The sequence below is a fragment of the Alosa alosa genome, chromosome 7 (genome assembly GCF_017589495.1).
Source record: "Alosa alosa isolate M-15738 ecotype Scorff River chromosome 7, AALO_Geno_1.1, whole genome shotgun sequence".
In the NCBI taxonomy this organism is placed as follows: Eukaryota; Metazoa; Chordata; class Actinopteri; order Clupeiformes; family Clupeidae; genus Alosa; species Alosa alosa.
The window spans coordinates 4,709,681-4,729,388 of NC_063195.1; the positions used below are offsets into that span (position 1 = coordinate 4,709,681).

The 19,708-nt window shown below is 41.0% G+C and overlaps 1 protein-coding gene across 1 annotated transcript in view; it reads left to right on the top strand.

Annotated features, from left to right (window-relative positions):
* Positions 1–19,708, top strand: part of LOC125297371 (interferon-induced protein 44-like) — a 47,244-nt gene that overhangs the window by 27,208 nt on the left and 328 nt on the right. The window contains exons 8-11 of the mRNA XM_048247718.1: positions 11,667–11,861; positions 11,951–12,028; positions 19,444–19,494; positions 19,634–19,667. Coding sequence (XP_048103675.1) covers positions 11,667–11,861; positions 11,951–12,028; positions 19,444–19,494; positions 19,634–19,636 — 327 coding nt within the window. The 3' untranslated portion in view covers positions 19,637–19,667. The remainder of the gene's footprint in view (positions 1–11,666; positions 11,862–11,950; positions 12,029–19,443; positions 19,495–19,633; positions 19,668–19,708) is intronic.

Below are 19,708 nucleotides of genomic sequence, written 5' to 3' on the forward strand. Positions count from 1 at the left end.
CAAAATCACACTGATCATCTTCATATGCTTATTGCAAAGGATAAGTAAAGGTAAATAGTAAGGATTACAGTAAATCAAAGTACAGTAGGCCTACATTATTTGTGTAAATGCAATGACTGGGGTAATTCACAAAGCAGTATAACTGTCCAAAAAAGACAGCGACCCCCTAAAGAGATGGCATGATGTTATATGTTTAAATATATTCATATATTTTCTAATTCATATTAAGTTCATATCTTTTTAATAATTCATATTCTGTGACCTGCGTAATTACTAATACCGACTAAGTATCTAGTAAACTATTAGGCTACACTTCTCTTTAATGTCATTACATTGGTGGTTTGTAAGTCTAATTGACTGCCTGCCACTTTAAGGACGTGAGAGTAGCCTAATTACATTTCCGGGTGTTTGCATCTATCTCGCTAGTTGGATTCAGACCGTCGAGCCAGGCCAGGGTAATTTGGGGGCCACCTGGTGATAGTATCCCAGGTCTACAAGCCTCATAACCCTGAGACCTTTGTGTTCAGACTGTCAGGCCATTAGCCTCTCCGCATTACACCTCGACACGCCCTCGCTTGTGAAAACGTCACCAATACCACCCATTTTCAAACAGGATAAGCAGAAAGTCGGGTATCTCTTTCCTATACTGTACATAGACTGTATATATAGAACTGGACAGTGTGCCGTCTGTTAAGAGTGATGCGAGCGCTAGTCCAGAGCCCCCTGGTGGCTGGTTGCAGTACAATGTGTAACTCCGCCCATCCCCATGTATTTCAATGGCCAAGTAGCCAACTTTCGTGTCACTTTTCTCACCTAAAACTATTTTTTGTATCTACAACTTTTTTATTGAAAAAATAGTTTTCAAGATGCTCAATACACACAATTTTTCTTTTCTCATTTGAAATTATTTTTTTAATGTTATATTAACACATCTAAAAAGGGCGTGTTTACACCTATGATTGACAGCTGGCTGGCTGCAGACCCGACACTTTGTCCATGTTATGTTTTAACGTCTAGGCTGCAGACACTACCACGTCATCGCTCACTTATTTTACTTGACACCTGATTTTGACACATAATCTAACCTAAATAAGTGTTGCTGTTATTATCATTAGGCTATATCTTATCACAGTCTGACTAAATACAAAATTGATAGTCATACATTGTGTAGTTGTTTGTAAGAGACATTGTTGTTAGTTGTGACAGATTCTTTGTGAAAAAAAAAGATATGTGCTGTTCTTTTCAGTAGATGCTAAGTATATTAGCTCATAGCATGCTACATCATACTAGCATTAGCCAGTTGATAGGTAAAAGTAAAAAAGGGCTCTGCTATATTGAAGTGGACGTTAGCCATAGTCACCATCATTTACAGTCCTACTTGTTTCAAATGGTTTAACGTAACCAGTGATTGCCGCCATCATCGTTGCAACTTCATTTGAATACACTTAAGTCACTGGAGAAAGGCGATGTTAAGTTTCATTAGCGTTAACTCTTGCTTAGTTTTGCGAGAATGGCAATAAACGCCACCTAGCCTGCTAGGTCGACAACCTCGGTATGCCCATTTATGAATCAGCCCCGACAAAATAACGTTACTTGTGTTTTAGTGAACACATTATTGGACCATAGCTTAACGTGAGGAGGGATTCAAAGTTACAAATGCTTAGTATGCTCAGAACAGCGGTATCTAAAAATGCGTTAAGGTATCGTTGTTACCTGCGATTGCACTGCTGGAGAAGCATTTTGCATTGGTATGATTTGATCAGGTCTTGCCAGTGATGTGTAATCCTCCGTGAGGCGTACATCATTTCAAAATAATACGCCTAAATTGAAAACTGTGACAACTCATTGATAGGCTCTCTCAATATGTCTGTAATCTTATGTCTCTACCATAGGCTTGCTAGTCAGAGAGGGTGCTCCATTACCAGAGAGGGTGCTTATAAATCAAAAATGTAATACTGCAGCCTTCATGTCAGCTGTAAAAATATGAGAACATGGACCTACTACATCAGGATACTCTGTAAACATTTTACACATAATCAGGAAGCTACTTTGCTGTTCAGTGTGTGATGTGTTTAAAGTGGTACTATGTTTAAAGAAACATTTTTATTGTTTGTTTCAAGTGCATAAGAAAATACCACATTATGATGATGGTTATGGTTACCCTTAACAAATACAAAACAATATAATACTTAAAACAGGGATCAATCAATAGCCTAATGAAATAAACAATGAAAATGAGGGGGGAAAGCAATAATAAATAATAATGCCCATTCAATCAATAATATAATAACAATAACATGGTAAGACTACATTAAGGAGAATATCAACAATGTCAAATTAATCAACAGCCTATAATGAAAATAAAACAGTACTACTGCATACAAACCATAATGTATAAGAAGTGCTTAAAAAAGACCAAAAACTATCACAAGAGCGAAAGAGCACTGGGCAACTCATTCCACCAACATGGAACCACTGAGGAAAAAGAGTCTTGAATTTGACCCAAGCGTTTAAGACTATTCGACACAACAGGCGCTCATCAGAAGACGCAGTGGTTGTTGGGGATGTATATCTTGATCATTGAATTAAAATAACAAGGAGCATATCCAGTCAGTGTCCTATAGGCCAAAGTGAGAGATTTAAATTTAATTCTGGCTACTGTAGGGAGCCAATGGAGAGTAACTAGGAGAGGAGTTACGATGTGTCCTCTTTGGCTGATTGAAGACCAGTCATGTTGCAACATTCTGAATGATATATCACACAAAAGAAATAAAAAAAAAACATTCAATATTGATTTAGTATCAACCAATAATTATTCTGATATTAATATTCTTGTAACGTCTACATCTTTGTGTAGGCTACAGTTAAATACTAAGCAATGGCCTCTGACTTAAATACCAAGGCAGTTAAATGACCGTGGTATGGTATAGTCTCGTGATACACAGGACTACACAGTAAACCCATTTAAAAGCATCATCATCTCCATTATACCCCATTTAAAATAGGCAAGGATACATGGGGATTCAATAACATTTGGGGTTGCTCACAGTATACCCACCACTGCAACTAACTAACTAGACTACACCACTGGTTAAATGGCACATTGCAAAAGTCAAGTGTTTTCAGAACGTAGTGGTGCTGTGCCATGTCCCATGTATAAGGGGCTTCAGGTTGATCCAGTGACGGTGGGTGATGTCAGGGGAGATGGATGTCAGGGGACTTGGAGAAAGGGGGAGGACATGCCACCTCAGACCACCCCAGCCAAACCACTTCGCGTAGGCATTCCCTTGCTTGCAGACTAATGTAGACCATGGAACCACCTTGCCGGCCACCTCCAGTACATTCAGCCATCACCCATATCTTACCTGCAAAAGGAAAGTTACAATGAAGTTAGTCGAACAATTTTTTACAACATTACAAAGCATCTAATCAGGCACTCAACACCACTAGTAATTCCAATTAATTAATATGTGTGCAATAAACTTCACAGCCTACCTAATGTTAACTACACATTTAAATATGCGGTGGGAATGTTATTAACTTGCGTCAGCTTGAAAAATAACGTTATCAGTATGACTGATCATGGGCGTTGACAAACTAAGGTCTTTCTCAATTGTTCACCGATATCCCTGGGAAGTGACTTGTTCTTGGCGTAGTGTTTAATGCAGGCGTTTCATTTTTCAATCATTCACTTATGCGGTCTACAACTACCGACCTACCGATCTATTTTTTACAGTCTATGCTACCGACCTACCATCACGAAGTAGCTCTAACAGAGGTGTCTGTCGTTAGCGCTAGAAAAAATGCAACGGCTGGCAAACTGGCTAGTAGTTACATTAACATGGCGGGTTGATGATGTCCATGCTTCACATTACGTTAGCGTTAACTGCGTTGCTTTATCACATCATACCGTTGCTTTATCACATCATATACTGTACTGACTGTCTAGTGTTATTAATCCCCATGTGTACAGTCAATGGTTACTCCATGTTGAGATGGCATACATTAAGATTGAGATATTTGAAAACAGCAACAACTAATAAAACCAAGTATATCATGCATCGACTATTCACGGGGAGCTGTGTGCTAATCTTCACTTCAGCGACTAACTTAGCCTTGTAGCTGCTAGCGTTAGCATGTAATTCGCTGTCGGTATTTCTGTTGTTAGCTCATTAGTATTCACCATACTAAATTGTCACAGTCTATAATCAACATAATAAGCTCTCTTAGGCGTATTTAAGAACAACAATAGACAAAAAAACTTTTCAGTTGATCACTTAACACTTACTTACCAGACAGAACAAACCGATTGTTGTTTGTACTGTTTAGCTAACTCACAGCCGCAAAATTCATCCAGCCAGCTAGCCTTCAGCCGGAGTTGACCCGCGTTGTGGAAAGGAGAAGGGGCGGGTTTCACTTGACAAAGTGTTTAACTTCGCTGATTGGCAACTGAGTGGGCGTGCCTGACCCGACTCCTCTTCAAAAGCATGCTTCAACTTCTGCTCTTGCCAGCCGTGGTTACCAAATAGTTTACCAAATTTTCCAAGATGGCGTCGCCTCGGCGGCTTCAATTCCATAGAACACTGCTGAATGCAACCACACTGTCCAGTTCTACATATACAGTCTATGATACTGTATGCTATCAGTCACCTATTTCTGTCCTTTTACATGTATGTCACTTAATATTAATTTCTATACAAACCAAGACAGAGGATTCCTAAAGAAATGCAAGCACACACACCATATACGTATAGCTAAATGAGCTATGTACCATAAATGACATTTACTGTGACTCGAAGAGCTGTAAACAAGGCTGTGTGTACAAATCCGCTTGTAGCTTCGGTGGAATTTTGATTTCACGACGTGTGTCATGTGAGTGGGTGTGTGAGTGGGCACCCACTCGCCCAGCACCAAACTCTAAGCGCACATCTCTGAGAAAAAATCGCGTTGATCTCAAGCCACAAGTGTCAAGCCATCATTCTGTGGAGCAGCAGGACAGTACACCTCAAATTGGCGACACCACAAGTGACCTCACAGAACAAAACAGCAGATCCGGAAGTGCCAGGCATGAATAACTCCGTAAAAACACCTGGCAGACCAAAACGTAATGTGCAGCCTCCTAAAAGACTTATTGAAAGTTGCTGAACGTTAAAGACTGTAAATGGGTGGAAGTTTTATATTATGTGGTTGTTATGAACATAATAGCTAAAATGAGCATTAGACTGAAGTAATGTTAAGCTCTTATTTGGTGAAACGTGGTGTTTATGTTGGGTTGGAAAGAAAGGTAATTTCTTCTTTAAGGGGAGATGTGTTGTTATGTGCAGGTTAACTGAACTGCATTTCCCAGAATGCAACAGATATATTAAAGTGAACACATCAGGAGATGTACAGTGGGCAGTGCTTCGAATTGGCCAGCTTCACTCGCCGTCCGTCGTGGGATCGCGTGGTATCACGCGACTTTAATTTGTATTTTTCCAGTGAGGCGCTGCAACAACCCAAACAAGCGGTAGATGGCTCAAGTGAGCAGGGTGTGTAAGTAAAAAGAAATGGAGCCTGGAAAACCCCTACAGACTTCACTACAGACTTTAGCAGACTGGTTTAGAAATAATGTAATAGCCAGAAATATGCCTGCCCTAATAAAGAAATATTTGGTTAACTTCGAGTGAATCCGTTTGCAGCCGTAGAGGCGCTGGGACAAATTAAACATTCTGTTTTTCTCCGAGTGCAGCGATGATAGACAGACATCATTTGGACAAAATATAGAGTATTAACCTCCGTTGCTCAGCCAAATGCCTTCCTGTTCGTCCTGTTATCGCGGAGTTAGGCCTACAGGCGATCGCGATTTTTTTTGATGGTCACAAGTTTACTTTATTAGGGACTGTTAGTTATTTATTTAAGGGGCTACGGAGGAGTTTGGGGAGCATTAGTCCAAAAAGGCGTGACCCTCCCTGCGCCAGCAATACATTTTTCTATGACCCTCAAAGTGATTATGAAAAAATCACTGTCAACTTTTTTCGGTTTATAGCCTACTGTATTTTATTTTTTTCACATATTTGGCCATAAGCCCGTTTATCATAGGCTATCCGCGAAACCAAACTACAAAGGCGAACACTTTAACAGGGGGAATTGGTGGGCATGAATCATGCTGAGCGCTATTTCGCTACCTTAGAATAATAAGGTTCTATCTGCGTTTTGAGTAGGTACAACCGGAGACTGATTGAAAGCGAGGGGCGAATGAAACATTCGGTTTTCTCCGAGTAGCGATGATGGGCAGTCATCATTTGGACAAAACATGGAGCATATTAACCTCCGTTGCTCAGCCAAATGCCTTCCTGTTCGTCCTGGTATCACGATTCTGGCGATAAACGATTTTTTGATGGTCACAAGTTTACTTCATTAGCGGTTTATTTTTTTTTGGATTATTAAAGAGTGTTTCTCATTTAAAAGGTTTGACTTCATGCTTATTCAGAAGAGCATTTAGTGCTCTCCCCAATCCCAGGCGTTCACATTGCATGTTTGTTTGTAATGGATGCAACATGAGATAGGCTAAGCGTTTGACAATAAGTTGTTAACAGAACCAAGACATATAGCCCAGCAGCAATCTAGGGACTGATCGTTATTTATTGAAGGGGCCACGGAGGAATTTTGTGCTTCAATTGGAAGTTGCATGACCCTCTCTTGCCTGCTAGAAATTGTTCAATGACCCTCCGACAGAATTGTTAAAAAAAGACATGACCCTCCCCAGCCAATGGGCTACTTGCACAATCAGTCTGTCGCTTCCGGCGTTCTACTTTGTACTGCTCAGCTGTTTCGGTGCTCTGATGGCGGCGACAGCTGTGTTTTACACCAGTCTCTTCAAGAACTCCCAAAATTGAGTATGACAGATGTCCACCGCATCTGCAACATGTCGAAAAGTCCCATCATTTAAAATGGACAAAGGGTTTTTAGGTTGTATGTGGACGCGTGCATACACAACTATGAAGGTAAGAACATAATTTAAACTAACTGACTAGCGTTGGTAAATGTTAGCGCTAGCTATAGCTTACTTCATACGTTGATAGATAGTCTAGTTAGAAGCTATAGCTTGTCGTTATCGTTTGGTTTTGATTGTGATTGTCATGATGAGTATGCTATCTGAGTAGCAATGTAGTAAACACGGTGTGCTTTATCTAGATTTAATTCACATTAGCTAATAGTGAGGTTAACTTTGACAGTGTTGTCTGTGAACCGTAATGTTATGTCTAACTAACGTTAACTCAGTTCAATCGTGTAGCGGCTGTTTAGCTTGCTGCTACTTGTAGGATGTGTTGGCGTGAATGATGCATAGCTGTTGATACGGGTTATCACCAATGACCCATAACGCTAACAACTTAATCTGTTATTTTATAGTGTCCAATAAAGACAGGATGACAGGGCAAGTTGGCGTCAGATCATTGTGCTACAGGTCTATGCTGAAGTCTGAGATGCCACATCGTTTAAGTGTAGGCAGGAGCTCCAGCTTTTATTCATCTAACCCTCCCCCATGTTGCCTAATGTTAATGTAATGATAGTTTTGTATGTAATGAATGTAATCAACGTTGAATAGGGTGAGAAAGTTTATGGTCTAAGCATTCAGCAGTTTATTTTTTGCATATGTTTTTTTTTTTTTTATTTGCAAACATCATTGACATTACAGAAAATGCAACACTCGACATGCACATGAATACTACATACGACAAACAGGCGTACATTACATAAACACATACTGTAACTTAACAAGACATCACATTGACTTGGCTTCCACAAACATAACACAACATAACATTAATAACAGAAAGGCTAAGGATGATTTAGCGTCCAGGATGATTACAGATATGATTATCAGGGATGAAATTGATGACGGAATGAAAAGAAGGGGGGGGGGGGTGCGGATGGTAGCTCTAAGAGTGTGAATGAGGTGGTGTTGGGATGGGGGTGGGGATGGGGGGTGAGGGTAGTGAGTATGTGAGGAGGATGTGTGTGTGTGTGTGTGTGTGTGTGTGTCTTTATATATGTATAAGGCTGGTTTGCTGTTGGGCCAGGAGGAGAGAAGCTGGAACATAGAGAGGAGGGTTTCAGGGAGAGGAGTTGTAATTATTCTATTAATGATAAGTATAATAATAGGAATAACTGATTGCCTGGTTGATTGCCTGACTGATTGCCAACCTGGGCACCCATTAATGGCCACAGTTCCACCCAGCCCCTGCAGTTATACTGCGACGAGCTGACAGAGGGGAGGACCTGCGTGCCACCCCATAGCCTCAGGCCCCAGCATATGCACACATCCCCCCACTACCCGACCAACCACACCCGCCCCAGACCTTCACCCAACCGCCACTCTTGACCTAAATATGTACAGTATGTGAATGGCTAGGTTGAGGGGTCTATCTAGAATGTAGCATTAAAAGAAGTGGGCATGCATGGTGAATATCTGTCAGGATTTCCCCATGCACACCACACTACCCTGTGTGTAAGATGTATGCCTCAACAATGTGTGCATTAAAATAAGTGAGGCATGCAGATAGACACCTGATGAGGCATCTACCTGCACTCCCTCTTACCTAGCCTGTTTTGTAGTTTTTGTTTATGTATGTCACCTAACATGTAGTGCGATTAAAAGAGAGTAAAAGCGTGCTGTGTGCTTCAGGACAAAGGCGTGTGCATGGCGTATGAGGAGGGTGCACACGGGGCCCAGGGCCAATAGATAACCCACAGGACCCAACCAATGCCAAAACCACACAGCGACCCGCCAGGGACCCGGAGTCTCCCAAGCCATCCAATGGGGCCCCGGCAGAATAGCGATGGGAGAGGCAGAGAGAAAGAGTGAAATTAGTAAAGTTATCAGAGAATGTAAATAAGGGGGGGAGGAAAGAAGGGGATGCTATTTATATTACTACTAATAATAATAATAATAATAACAATAATAGTTCAGCTACCCTCCCTGCCTAGTGTTCGATGATATGTGTATCTGTTGATGAAGTGTGTTATGATCGTGTGGAGATGGAACTCAGGCAAAGAGGGTCAGGACTGTAAGTAGGTGATAAAAGGGTACCCAAGGAGAGGTTGTATCCTGAGTATTGATTAAGTTTGTAGTTGATAGGTTTTCTAATGATATATAGTCTGTTAACAAGTTTTCCAATGAGTGATGTGAGCTTTTTTCCTAGATTTCCAGTTCATGAGGATTGTTTTCTTGGCGATAGTCAAGCGCTACCAGTAGTGTTTTATTGCGGAGTTGCTTAAATTGACTGTGGATGTATCACCAAGTATGCATAAGGAAGGGGATGCTGGGATGTGACAGCCAAAGATGGAAGAGAGAGATTTTGTGACACTCACCCAGAAGTGGTTGATTGGAGTGCAATGCCAAACCGCATGAATGTATGTATCTGGGTTATTTTGTGTGCAGTGAGTGCAAAGATCCGAGCCAAACCCCATTTTGCCAATTTATGTGCAGTGTAGTGGAATCTGTGAAGAACCTTGTATTGTATTAGTTGTAGATTACTATTCTTTGTCATGAGGTAGATGTTTTTGCACATTTTGGTCCAGAAGTCGGCACGGGGGAGTAATTGATAAGTCTGATTCCCATTTGTGATATGGCAGGCCAATTGTTTTTCTGAACAAGATATAATTTTGTAAATTTGGGAGAGTATTTTTTGGGAGAGGGAATATTAAGCAGCTCTGAGATTGGTGGGGAATGTCAAGGTTAGCTGTCTGGATGTTAATTTTTCCTAGGATAGATGATTTAATTAGCAGGTATTGTAAGAAGTGTTTACTCTCGATGCCGTGCTTCTGGACCAAACAGGAAAATGAGTCCAGATTATTGTCTTGAAGAATGTGTTGAAGCTGAGTGATGCCCTTTCCCATCCATGTGTGAAAGTTAAGTGGTTTTTTATTGACCGGTGAAATCTGGGTTATTCCAAATCGGGTGCTTGAATTGATGGTGCTATAGGTGAATCAGTGATGTGGTAGAATCTCCACCAGGCTGTCAGAGTAGCTGAAATTGTTGGGGCTTTGAAGGATGGGTGTTTTTTGACCGACTGACTGCAGAAAGGGAGATCTGAGATTTTTTTTTTTACAGATTGTTTGTTCTAGGTCTAACCAGGTGTTGTCTGAGGGGGTGGGGTGTAGCCATTTGTGGATGAAGTGGAGCTGGTTGGCCAGGGCATAGTGCTGGAAGTGTGGGGCCTCTAGTCCTCCCATTGCTTTTTTGGTTTTGGAGAGTGGCGAGTTTGATCCTTGGGGTCTTATCTTTCCAGTAGAATTTAGTGATTAATGAATCGAGACTTAAACCAGAGGGTGGTGGGCTGGGTTGGAATCATAGAGAATAGATAGTTTATTTTGGGCAGTATTGTCATTTTGATTACTGAGATTCTGCCCATGATGGATAATGGGAGGTTCTTCCAGCGTTGAAGGTCATCATCTATTGAAGTGAGTAGAGGGGGAATAATTTAGGCTAAATAAGTCTGACAGCCTGGGGAGACTTTTATCCCTAAGTAAGTGATATAGTTAGTGCAGAGTGGGATAGGTGAAGAGTTGGCTGTCACATCCCAGCTGTTGGGATGTAATGGGAGAACTGCAGATTTATTCCAATTGATTGAGTATTCAGAAATTTTAGAGAATGTGTCAATGAGTTTGATGGTTTCTTCTACTGATGTTGTGGGGTCTTGAAGAAAGAGAAGAATGTCGTCAGCATAAAGGCTGATTTTGTGATGCATATATGGAGTCTGGACACCTTTGATGAGGGGTTCTGACGGATGGCAGCTGCTAGGGGTTCAATGAAGATTGTAAATAGTGAGGGGGAGAGTGGGCACCCTGTCTAGTTCCCGGTGAAGAGTGAAACTTTTGTGATGTTAGTCCATTGGTGATTACTGTGGCTGAAGGAGAGGTATATAGAAGTTTAATCCAGTTAATGAGCGACTCCCGAAGCCAAACCTCCCTAATGTGGAAAACAGGAAATTCCAGTTCACCCTATCAAAAGCTTTTTCTGCGTCCAGAGTTGCTATGATGGTATTATCTTGAAAATTTGTAGAGTGATACATTATATTTAACAGTCTGCGGGTGTTGGTGGATGAAATTCTACCTTTAATGAAGCCTGTTTGGTCTGGGTGGATAATGGATGGGGTGACCTCTGCTAATCTGTGTGCTAGCATTTTTTGCGATTATCTTATTGTCCACATTGAGGAGAGAAATTGGTCGGTAGCTGGATGGCAATGTTGGGTCCTTATTGGGCTTGAGGAGCAGTGAAATTGAGGCTGTGGTGGAACTAGTTGGAAGGCGTCCTTTCTGTTTTGATTCATTAATCATTCTGATGAAAAGTGGAGCTAAGATGGTCCAAAATTGTTTGTAGAACTCAGCAGGAAAGCCATCCGGACCTGGTGCTTTATTATCGGGCATCTGTTTCAGAGCATCAAACAGTTCTTGTTGAGTTATAGGTGATTCTAGGTTTTTATTTCGGGTCTCATTGAGTTGTGGTAATTCGATGCTGTTTAGGAAAGAGTCTATGAATTCCTGGTTGGGGTTTATTTCTGAAGAATATAGTTTATTGTAAAACTGGTAAAAAACATGCATATGCATTTGCATATGTTAAATAACCACGGTTTTCCTTTTTTTTTTTAAAGCAGGCTGACTTCTTTCTTTCTCTTTCTTCTCAGATTACACTTGGTGATTCAACGCCAGTGGTGATGACACAGAAGACATGTTCCTGTGTGGCAGGCACTGCTTTATGCAGCCACATAGTGGCCCTGCTGTATCAAACGGCACAATATTCACAACTTGAAATACCAGTGGTACCCCCTGTTCATAGCTGCACAGAGTCAGAACAGCAATGGCACAAGCCAAGAACTATGGTAATTTTAAGGAGATTGGCTTTTTTTTTCATTGATCATTGCTTTTGATTTGAAGTGATCCCCTCTCAGTAATTGTATTTGTCTGATAGGGTGTGAAGCCTGGACCCATCAACGGTCATGGTCTTCACCAAGCCAGTACCAAAGCGAAGGGTACAGACTGGAGTAAGGTAATAAGAGATGATTTCCCCCCTAGGAATATCAGAAGCATACAGTCGCTTTAGCCTTGAGGATCAGCCACTTGTGACCGCCATGAACATGAGGTCTGACCAGCCCCTTGTGGAAATTGGCATCGGGTTAGTGCAAAAGGGAAGTGTATTGTCCTATCAACAGCCTGCACAGAAGACCCGGTACATCACACACGCCACCAACACCACACTTGCCGCTGGATGGACATGATTGCACACCATCAGATTGTGCATTTGTATGTACCAAGGAGCAGCAGCTTCACCTAAACAGTTTGTCCGTGTTCATGGAAATGGCAAACAAAATTGAAATAGCTACACAAGAACAAAGTTTTTGCCCTGAATGGTTTGAGCTCCGAAAAGCCGCGGGTGACCGCCTCTAGGTTTCGGGAGATCTGCCATGTCAAAGGCCAGAGCTCTGCTGAGTCGCTTGCAGACCGAATATTTAAGGGAACAAGACAAACGACAGACATGAAGAGGGGGGCTGAGATGGAGTCAGAAGTGGCAGCTGAATATAGTAAGTTAGTCCATGTCAAGTATGCACCCAGTGGTCTAGTTATTCATCCAACCACCCCTGGCTTGCTGCTTCTCCAGATGGTGTTGTTTATGATCCAAACATAAAACCCCAATTCGGCCTTGTTGAATTCAAATGCCCTAATGTCAAAAACTTTGTAGACTGCAAACACGTAAAATGGAAAATGGTTCCCCAAAACTTAAAAAAGCCACGCCTATTACTGGCAAGTACAAGGGCAACTGCTCCTCACAGGGATGCAGTGGTGCGATTTTGTTGTGTGGGCACAGGAGGACTATCTTGTGCAACGGATTTACATAGACACTGAGGTGCAAAAATCAATCAGAGAAAGCTGATTATTTCTTTTCTATGTCTACATGCCCACGATACCTACAAATGAAAAATGAGCTCTAAAAACATGATCAAAATATAACTTATTCAATCCAATACAAATCATCATCATCATAAAAAAGAAAAAAAAAATAGACCAATATATTGTAATAGTTGTTCATTTTTACAAATCCAATGTATTATAACTGTTCATTTTTACAAATCTATACAAAGGGGCTTAATGATTGTTGTTCATTTTTACAAATCTATACAAAGGGATTTAATGACTGTTCATTTTTACAAATCTATACAAAGGGGTTTAATGACTGTTCATTTTTACAAATCTATACCAAGGAGCGCATGGCCGCTTACTGTATCCAGCTGCCACTTCTGACTCCATCTGCCACTTCCGAGTTGTTAATTTTTACAAATCTATACAAAGGACCCTATTGATTGTTGTAATGTACTGTCACTGCCTCTGTATAATCCACTCCTAAAAAATAACACTAATTATTGAGTCAAAGACATGATGGACAAAAATATGGTTCAAATGTGTTATAGATTTTTATTTGTAAACAATAAATAATGTATATATATATTAGGTAGGTAGTTTTTGCAATTTCAGAGAACATTTTTTTATTTATGTGATATTCATGCGTAGAGTACCCACTGTTTTACTTTTGAACTAATGTATGTTATACTATTGTGATGTATCTAATTTTACATTAAAATGTATGTACAAGTAATATTATTTCTGTGTTGACATGATATGTAGTTATTTATTTAAGCCAGGCCTTCACTAATGCCTTGTTCTGATAATTAGATAACAGACATGCCACTGTGAACATTTGACTGATATTTACAGTCTGAGTTAGTGGAATGATGCCATCGAAGAACTTGTTTTCTTTGATCCTCCTGATTACTCTTTCCACGTGTACTCTGAGACGTGCTATGGCTTGTGTTGCAATTACATGATGTGCAGGCATCTGACTCTTCCTGGACAAAAATGGTGGACAGTACACCTTGCAATTCACACAGTCGCTAATTAAGAAACCCTTGTCCACCATCACTGCCATCTCCTCTGTAAGTAGCTCTGCTAGCCCTGATCTTTTGAACAACTCTTTATCACTCACTGACCCTGCATATAATGAGGGAGAAAAGTCACTGCACCATATTGGAGCAATGCCAATCAGGCCTTTCATGGTGCAGTGACTTTTTGTAGCGTGAGTACATTTCACTCTGCAGCAACAGTGAGGATGGAGTCTGGCATTTAAATTCAGTGCAATCTATGATCACCTGTGTGTCAGGGAAGTCGCTGAAAACTGCTGGGAGATTTGCCTTAACTTCCTCAGGTGACAGCCAAATGCATACAGACCCAAGGAGGGTGTATAGGTAGTTTGTCCATGATGACACTACTCTGCTGACTGTCGAGGAATGAATTCCAAACCGATGTCCTAAGTCTCTCTCCTTCAGACCAACAGAAAGATGGACAAGGAATAGGAAGAACTCATCTATTGGCTGCAGTACCTGCCTCTGTGGATTTGATAGACATATTGTAAATTTGTCTCAATCCACAAACCCAAATGGCTGACTTAACATAATAATAATAATAATAATAATACATAGTGTTTATAGCCTAGCTATTAAAGCTAACTCTGACACCTACCCCTGACACACATGAGCGGGTCACCTCTTCATTTTTCTTAGCTGCTGCTCTGGCTCTTGTGATTCTAACCATTTTGTGGACTGATGGCTCAATGAGCCACCAGAAGGCCATTAAATGATCATAACTTGGGAATCTAGTGGAGCAAAAATACATTTGATTGATTTTACATGTAAATATGTACTTTATAATTTTTATAGGCGAATAGGCCTAAACTAATTGGCCTAGTGTATGTTTATCCTCTGTTGAGGTTTTTTGTAGGGTGGGGGTAAAGGAAAGGAGGGCGTTATTATGCCTGCCATCGGTACCAGAAGACTGAAAATATTTGCAATCTGCATAGCTTCTAGCCTACCTAGTGTAAAACCGTATATCCTCATCGGATCCTGCAAACCGCTGCAGTCGAGAAATTTAAGCTGCAGCTGTAATTCTTGCAGCTGCTTTTTAACTCCTCCACTTCACATGCCAAATCCTCGTTTGCCGCGACAGCTCAAATCTAAAGGCGGCGGCTCTGGAATAGCACAGTAATCATGATCGGCTGACACTTCGGTGTCTGACTCTAAAGGAAGAGATAACTCGGTTCCTCTGGCCTTTCTCTCCTCTCCCACACACTGGGTCGTGTTGTGAGCCTGTAGGCATTCCACTCAAAGAGCATAGGTATTGCTCCTTTAGCCAGGCGTCTTCGACCTCCTTTTGGCTCAACTAGGTCGCTTTCCATGAAGTGTCTGCTGCAGACCTTAGTGTGGGATGTTATATTAAAACTATCCCGACGAATGTTTGCCACCCACCTTCGCCGCAGATCGGGCTGGGTTGGGGAAACTATGGAAGCTTAAGACACCGTTAAATTTAGCGAAGCATTACATAACGGAACACAGCAATGTTCAGTACTTTCTAGCCTGTTTGAGTAGGTGGTGGGTCTTCATTACTTTGCGACGCACAGTCATGTTGTTGTTGTAATAGTTTGAAAAGTTAAAAAGCGTGAATGAATGAATGGGCGTTACCGTTACCATATAAACAAATAGTACCGAAGCGTCCGGGCAGCACTAGTTTTAAAGCGGAAATACGTAACAAAGCCGAAGTGCAAGTAGCGAATTGTCTTCTGCCCGCCACAACCACACACTTTGTGATAACATTCTTAAATCAATCTTTCCTGTGAGCTTGCATGCTACCAGTCCTTCCTTTTCAAATGTGTTGCCTGTTTGCACAATTTCACAAATAATCATATGTGATTAATAGTATGACAAATAATCCCTGTGCACGGGACCAAAAACAATGCATGCCAACTTTTTCCGTGTTTATCACGTATTTTAACTTTCCCCGCTGTCTTGCCCGTTTTAATGTTTTCCGTAGAATATCCCATATTTGAATACTCTCATAACAGCCCTGCCATCGGGCCTGTCTCTGTGTTGCCCTGTTGCTACCCTTGCCCTTCCAACTAAAACAGATGTCTTCAAATCATCGTTTTCTTTTGCTTGAAGGCTTAACTTAGAGTGATGTTAACCTATTTAAGTTTAACGGCGCGATTGTCGTAAAAGCACGATTCATTGGCTTGCATGTTCGGCCTTATGTCTCACGCAGCACCTGAGGCTACTCAGCTGCAAGAGAAATAATTTCCCCTGTTTTGTATGTTCACTGCAAGTTGGCCTACCATAACTTACCAACTCTGCACTGTAGACTGGCTATTTATATTTTTCTTAGAAATAAGCAAATGTATTTGTTCAACTTTATGAAGCAGAATTACGCGATAGGGTACTTGGAACATAATACATTTGACAAAGGAAAGATGAATGTTGCTAGTGACAAAATATTAACTTTCAGTGTTTTAAGATGTCTTTGTCATGGGGAAGTGTTTTTCTAGGTTACTGTCAGTGACTGCCGTGAGAGAAGCGGGTTCTGTGTTTCGTTCATGTCAGTGACTGACTTTGAGAAGCGGGGTCTGTGTTGTGTTGTGTTGCGTTGCGTTCATTTATTTTCATTGGGCATACCGTGTCGCGCCGTCCACAGCTCTTCAGTTCTGACAAAGCCAAAATTACTCCTTTTGAAACAATGAGTGCAGGAAGGGGGTGTCCCAAGCAGCTTTCAGCCATAAGGCTACTTTGAGAACATTTCAATTCACCGACACTAATATTCAAAATGTTGAAAACTATTTCGCATAGCCTATAAAGCAGTTTAATTAAATGGAATGTTAGTTGTAAACAAACGAAGCTACTTGGTGAGGCTTGGCACAGATGCTTCGTGCCTTAGATGGCAGGGAAAATCTTCCGCGATAGGCCTATTAACTAACCAACCGATTCACGTTGGCTGGGGAAGGGGGCCATCAGACAATTGTGCCCAGTTAATCGGCCCTTCCCCAAAAAAATCACACCTTCCCACCTCTGACAGCTTAAAAGAAGTCAAGAGGACTCCTTACTCACAGACCTAGTCACAAACCTGCGGTTTTGAAATCCTATGCAGCTACAGGAGCTTCCAATCGCATGAGGAAGCAATTTTTGCATTGTAGGCATAACTAACATGCAATAACGCCAACATCAACCAAAACTAGGCTAATCATTGTCAACATGTAAATTAAATGTAACATTATTGTCAATCAAATTAAAATGTTCTCTTTTGCAAACGTAGGCATAGTAACAGAATAATTTAATAATGTTACAAGATACTACATCAATCCCGTATGTTTCATTGGGCTACTAGGCTATTTGTTTTGCCTTGATTCATTTAGGCTAGGCCTTTTTTTATTCAGGGGCCATATTCGCAAAGAATTTTAAGGCTAAAAGTAGCTCGTGAACTGGCTTAATTTAGGAGCAACTCCTAAAAATAATGGGCGTGTCACTCCTAACTATAGGACTCTAATTTTTTTTCACAAAAAGTAATTCACGAGAAGCATTTTAGACCTAAAAAAGTAGCACCTAAGTCTGGGACAGCTTAAGTCGAGAGGACTCCTAACTCACTAAGACCTATTCATAAACAGCTTTTTGTGGCATTTTACGTTGCGATGTTTTGAAATAGCCTATGCGCAACAGGAGCTTCCAATTGCGAGGGAACAATTTTGCATTCATAAAAGGGATGCAATAACGCCACCAACAACAACACAAACTACTCATTGTTAACATGGAAATGAAATGTAACGTTTCATTGTGAATCAAATTAAAATGTTTTCCTCTTTGCAAACGTAGCCTAGGGATATGGTGACAGATTAATTTAATAAATGTTGCAAAGGTAGGCTACTGCATCAATCCATAGGCCTATGTTTCATTAGGCTACTAAGCTATTTGTTTTGCCTTACTCTTTATTCATTTAGGCTAGGCCTTTTTTATTCAGTTATTAATCATCTTCCGTCCCTTCACATTACTTGTGTAGCGACGCATTCTCCGACCTGTCACCTGTCAGTCATCATCGGAAGAGAGGTGTTTGGAATTCCCGCGTTACAATCGTCAGCCAATCAAGGTGGTCACTTCAGTCAAGCTCGTGCATGAGTAATGACGTCATCCATAGCCACGAAGACTCACTCCTAGTTTAGGAGTTGTCTGAAAGGCTTTGTGAATAACTTTTAAGAGAAAACTCCAATCTAAAATCTTTAAGTGCGATTTAGGAGTAGCCTACTCCTAGTAGTAAGATAAAAAGCCTTTGTGAATAGCCTACGGCCCCAGTTATTCATCATCTTCCGTCCTTGTGTAGCGACGCATTCTGAGACCTGTCACTCATCATCGTAAGGGAGGTGTTTGGAATCATGCCCAGCGTTACAATCATCAGCCAATCAGCCAATCAAGGTGGTCACGCTTGCCCATTTACCCAAATTAAAAATAATTCAGTGGAAATGCATGGATTCCAGTTGCTGCTACTGGAAGAAACTGGAATCCATGCATTTCCACTGAATTATTTTTGGAATCTGATCCCCTTATGGTACCTGTTCATTCTTTACGTTGCTTTCGACTTATCGTGACTAAATTCAAGATGGCTGCAAGCGTTAAACTTCGTGAAGATACTGTCTGTATAAATCGTCTTGTAAGTAAACTACCAGTGCTTTTTCAAAGTTCTCAATGTCTCGTTTTAAATGTCAGGGCCCTAGGAAGTCTACCAATGAAGTGTGGAGATACATTGAGCCTCGTAAATGGGTGTAAAACAGTGATTTATTTGCATGGCTAGCCCGATGCGAGAAGCACCACTACTGAAAAAGTTGTTGGTAGCATCGGCTAACTAAGCCAGATTTTGGAGTGCAGGGGACAAGTCGAGATGGGCTATGAGACATACGTTCACACTCGGTATCATGTTTCAATACACTTTAGGTCAATATCACACCGGAATTCTCCTTTAAGTAGCCTCCTTTAGTAACACATCAGCCTACACATGCACACACACACAGGTGAGGATGAGGTGTTGGGGGGGCAGGTGAGCAAGAGGAAGTGGAGGTGTTGAGAGGGCAGGTGAGGAAGAGGAGGTGTTGGGTGGGGGCATGCAGGTGAGTCATGCAGTCATTCTTGGATGACTTAATCAATCTGAACCAATCTCCAATTACCCGTCTCAGGATTTGTTTAGCCTTATCATGAAGAACCCCATCCTCATTTACATGTAAACCTTTATCATGAAGAACCCCATCCTCATTTACATGTAAACCCTTGTCATGAAGAACTCATCCTAATTTACATTCAGAAGTGATCAGGTAGATCAGATCCAGAATGTAGCATTTTTTTCTCCAGACATTCTGTCTGTGTTTTTGTTTGTTTGTTCGTTTCTGCTCGGCAACTACACATGATACCGGTCATTTTCTGGCTGGTAATGTAAACACTGACACACACAAACACAAACTTTTTGATGTAATTAACAGGTCTTAAATTGAAAAAAAAAGTTGTTAGTGTAATCTGCTTTGATATTCACCATTTCTCATTTTACTCTGTGACACAGGGAGAAAAGGCGTGGCTATTTAAAAAAAAAAGATTACTCTGCCTTCTCCATGTGAGTACATGTACACACACACACACACACAATGATAATAATAAGAAGAAGCAGAAGGATAAGAAAAAGAAGAAGAAGAACAACAACAATAACAATAATAAGGAGATACATTTTTAACATTAGGCTATGTTTCATGCAGTGATGGAAAAAGATTGGAGAGAAATCAAATGGGGGTAAGCAAAGCATCAGTGCATTTCCCTTAGCAATCATCAAT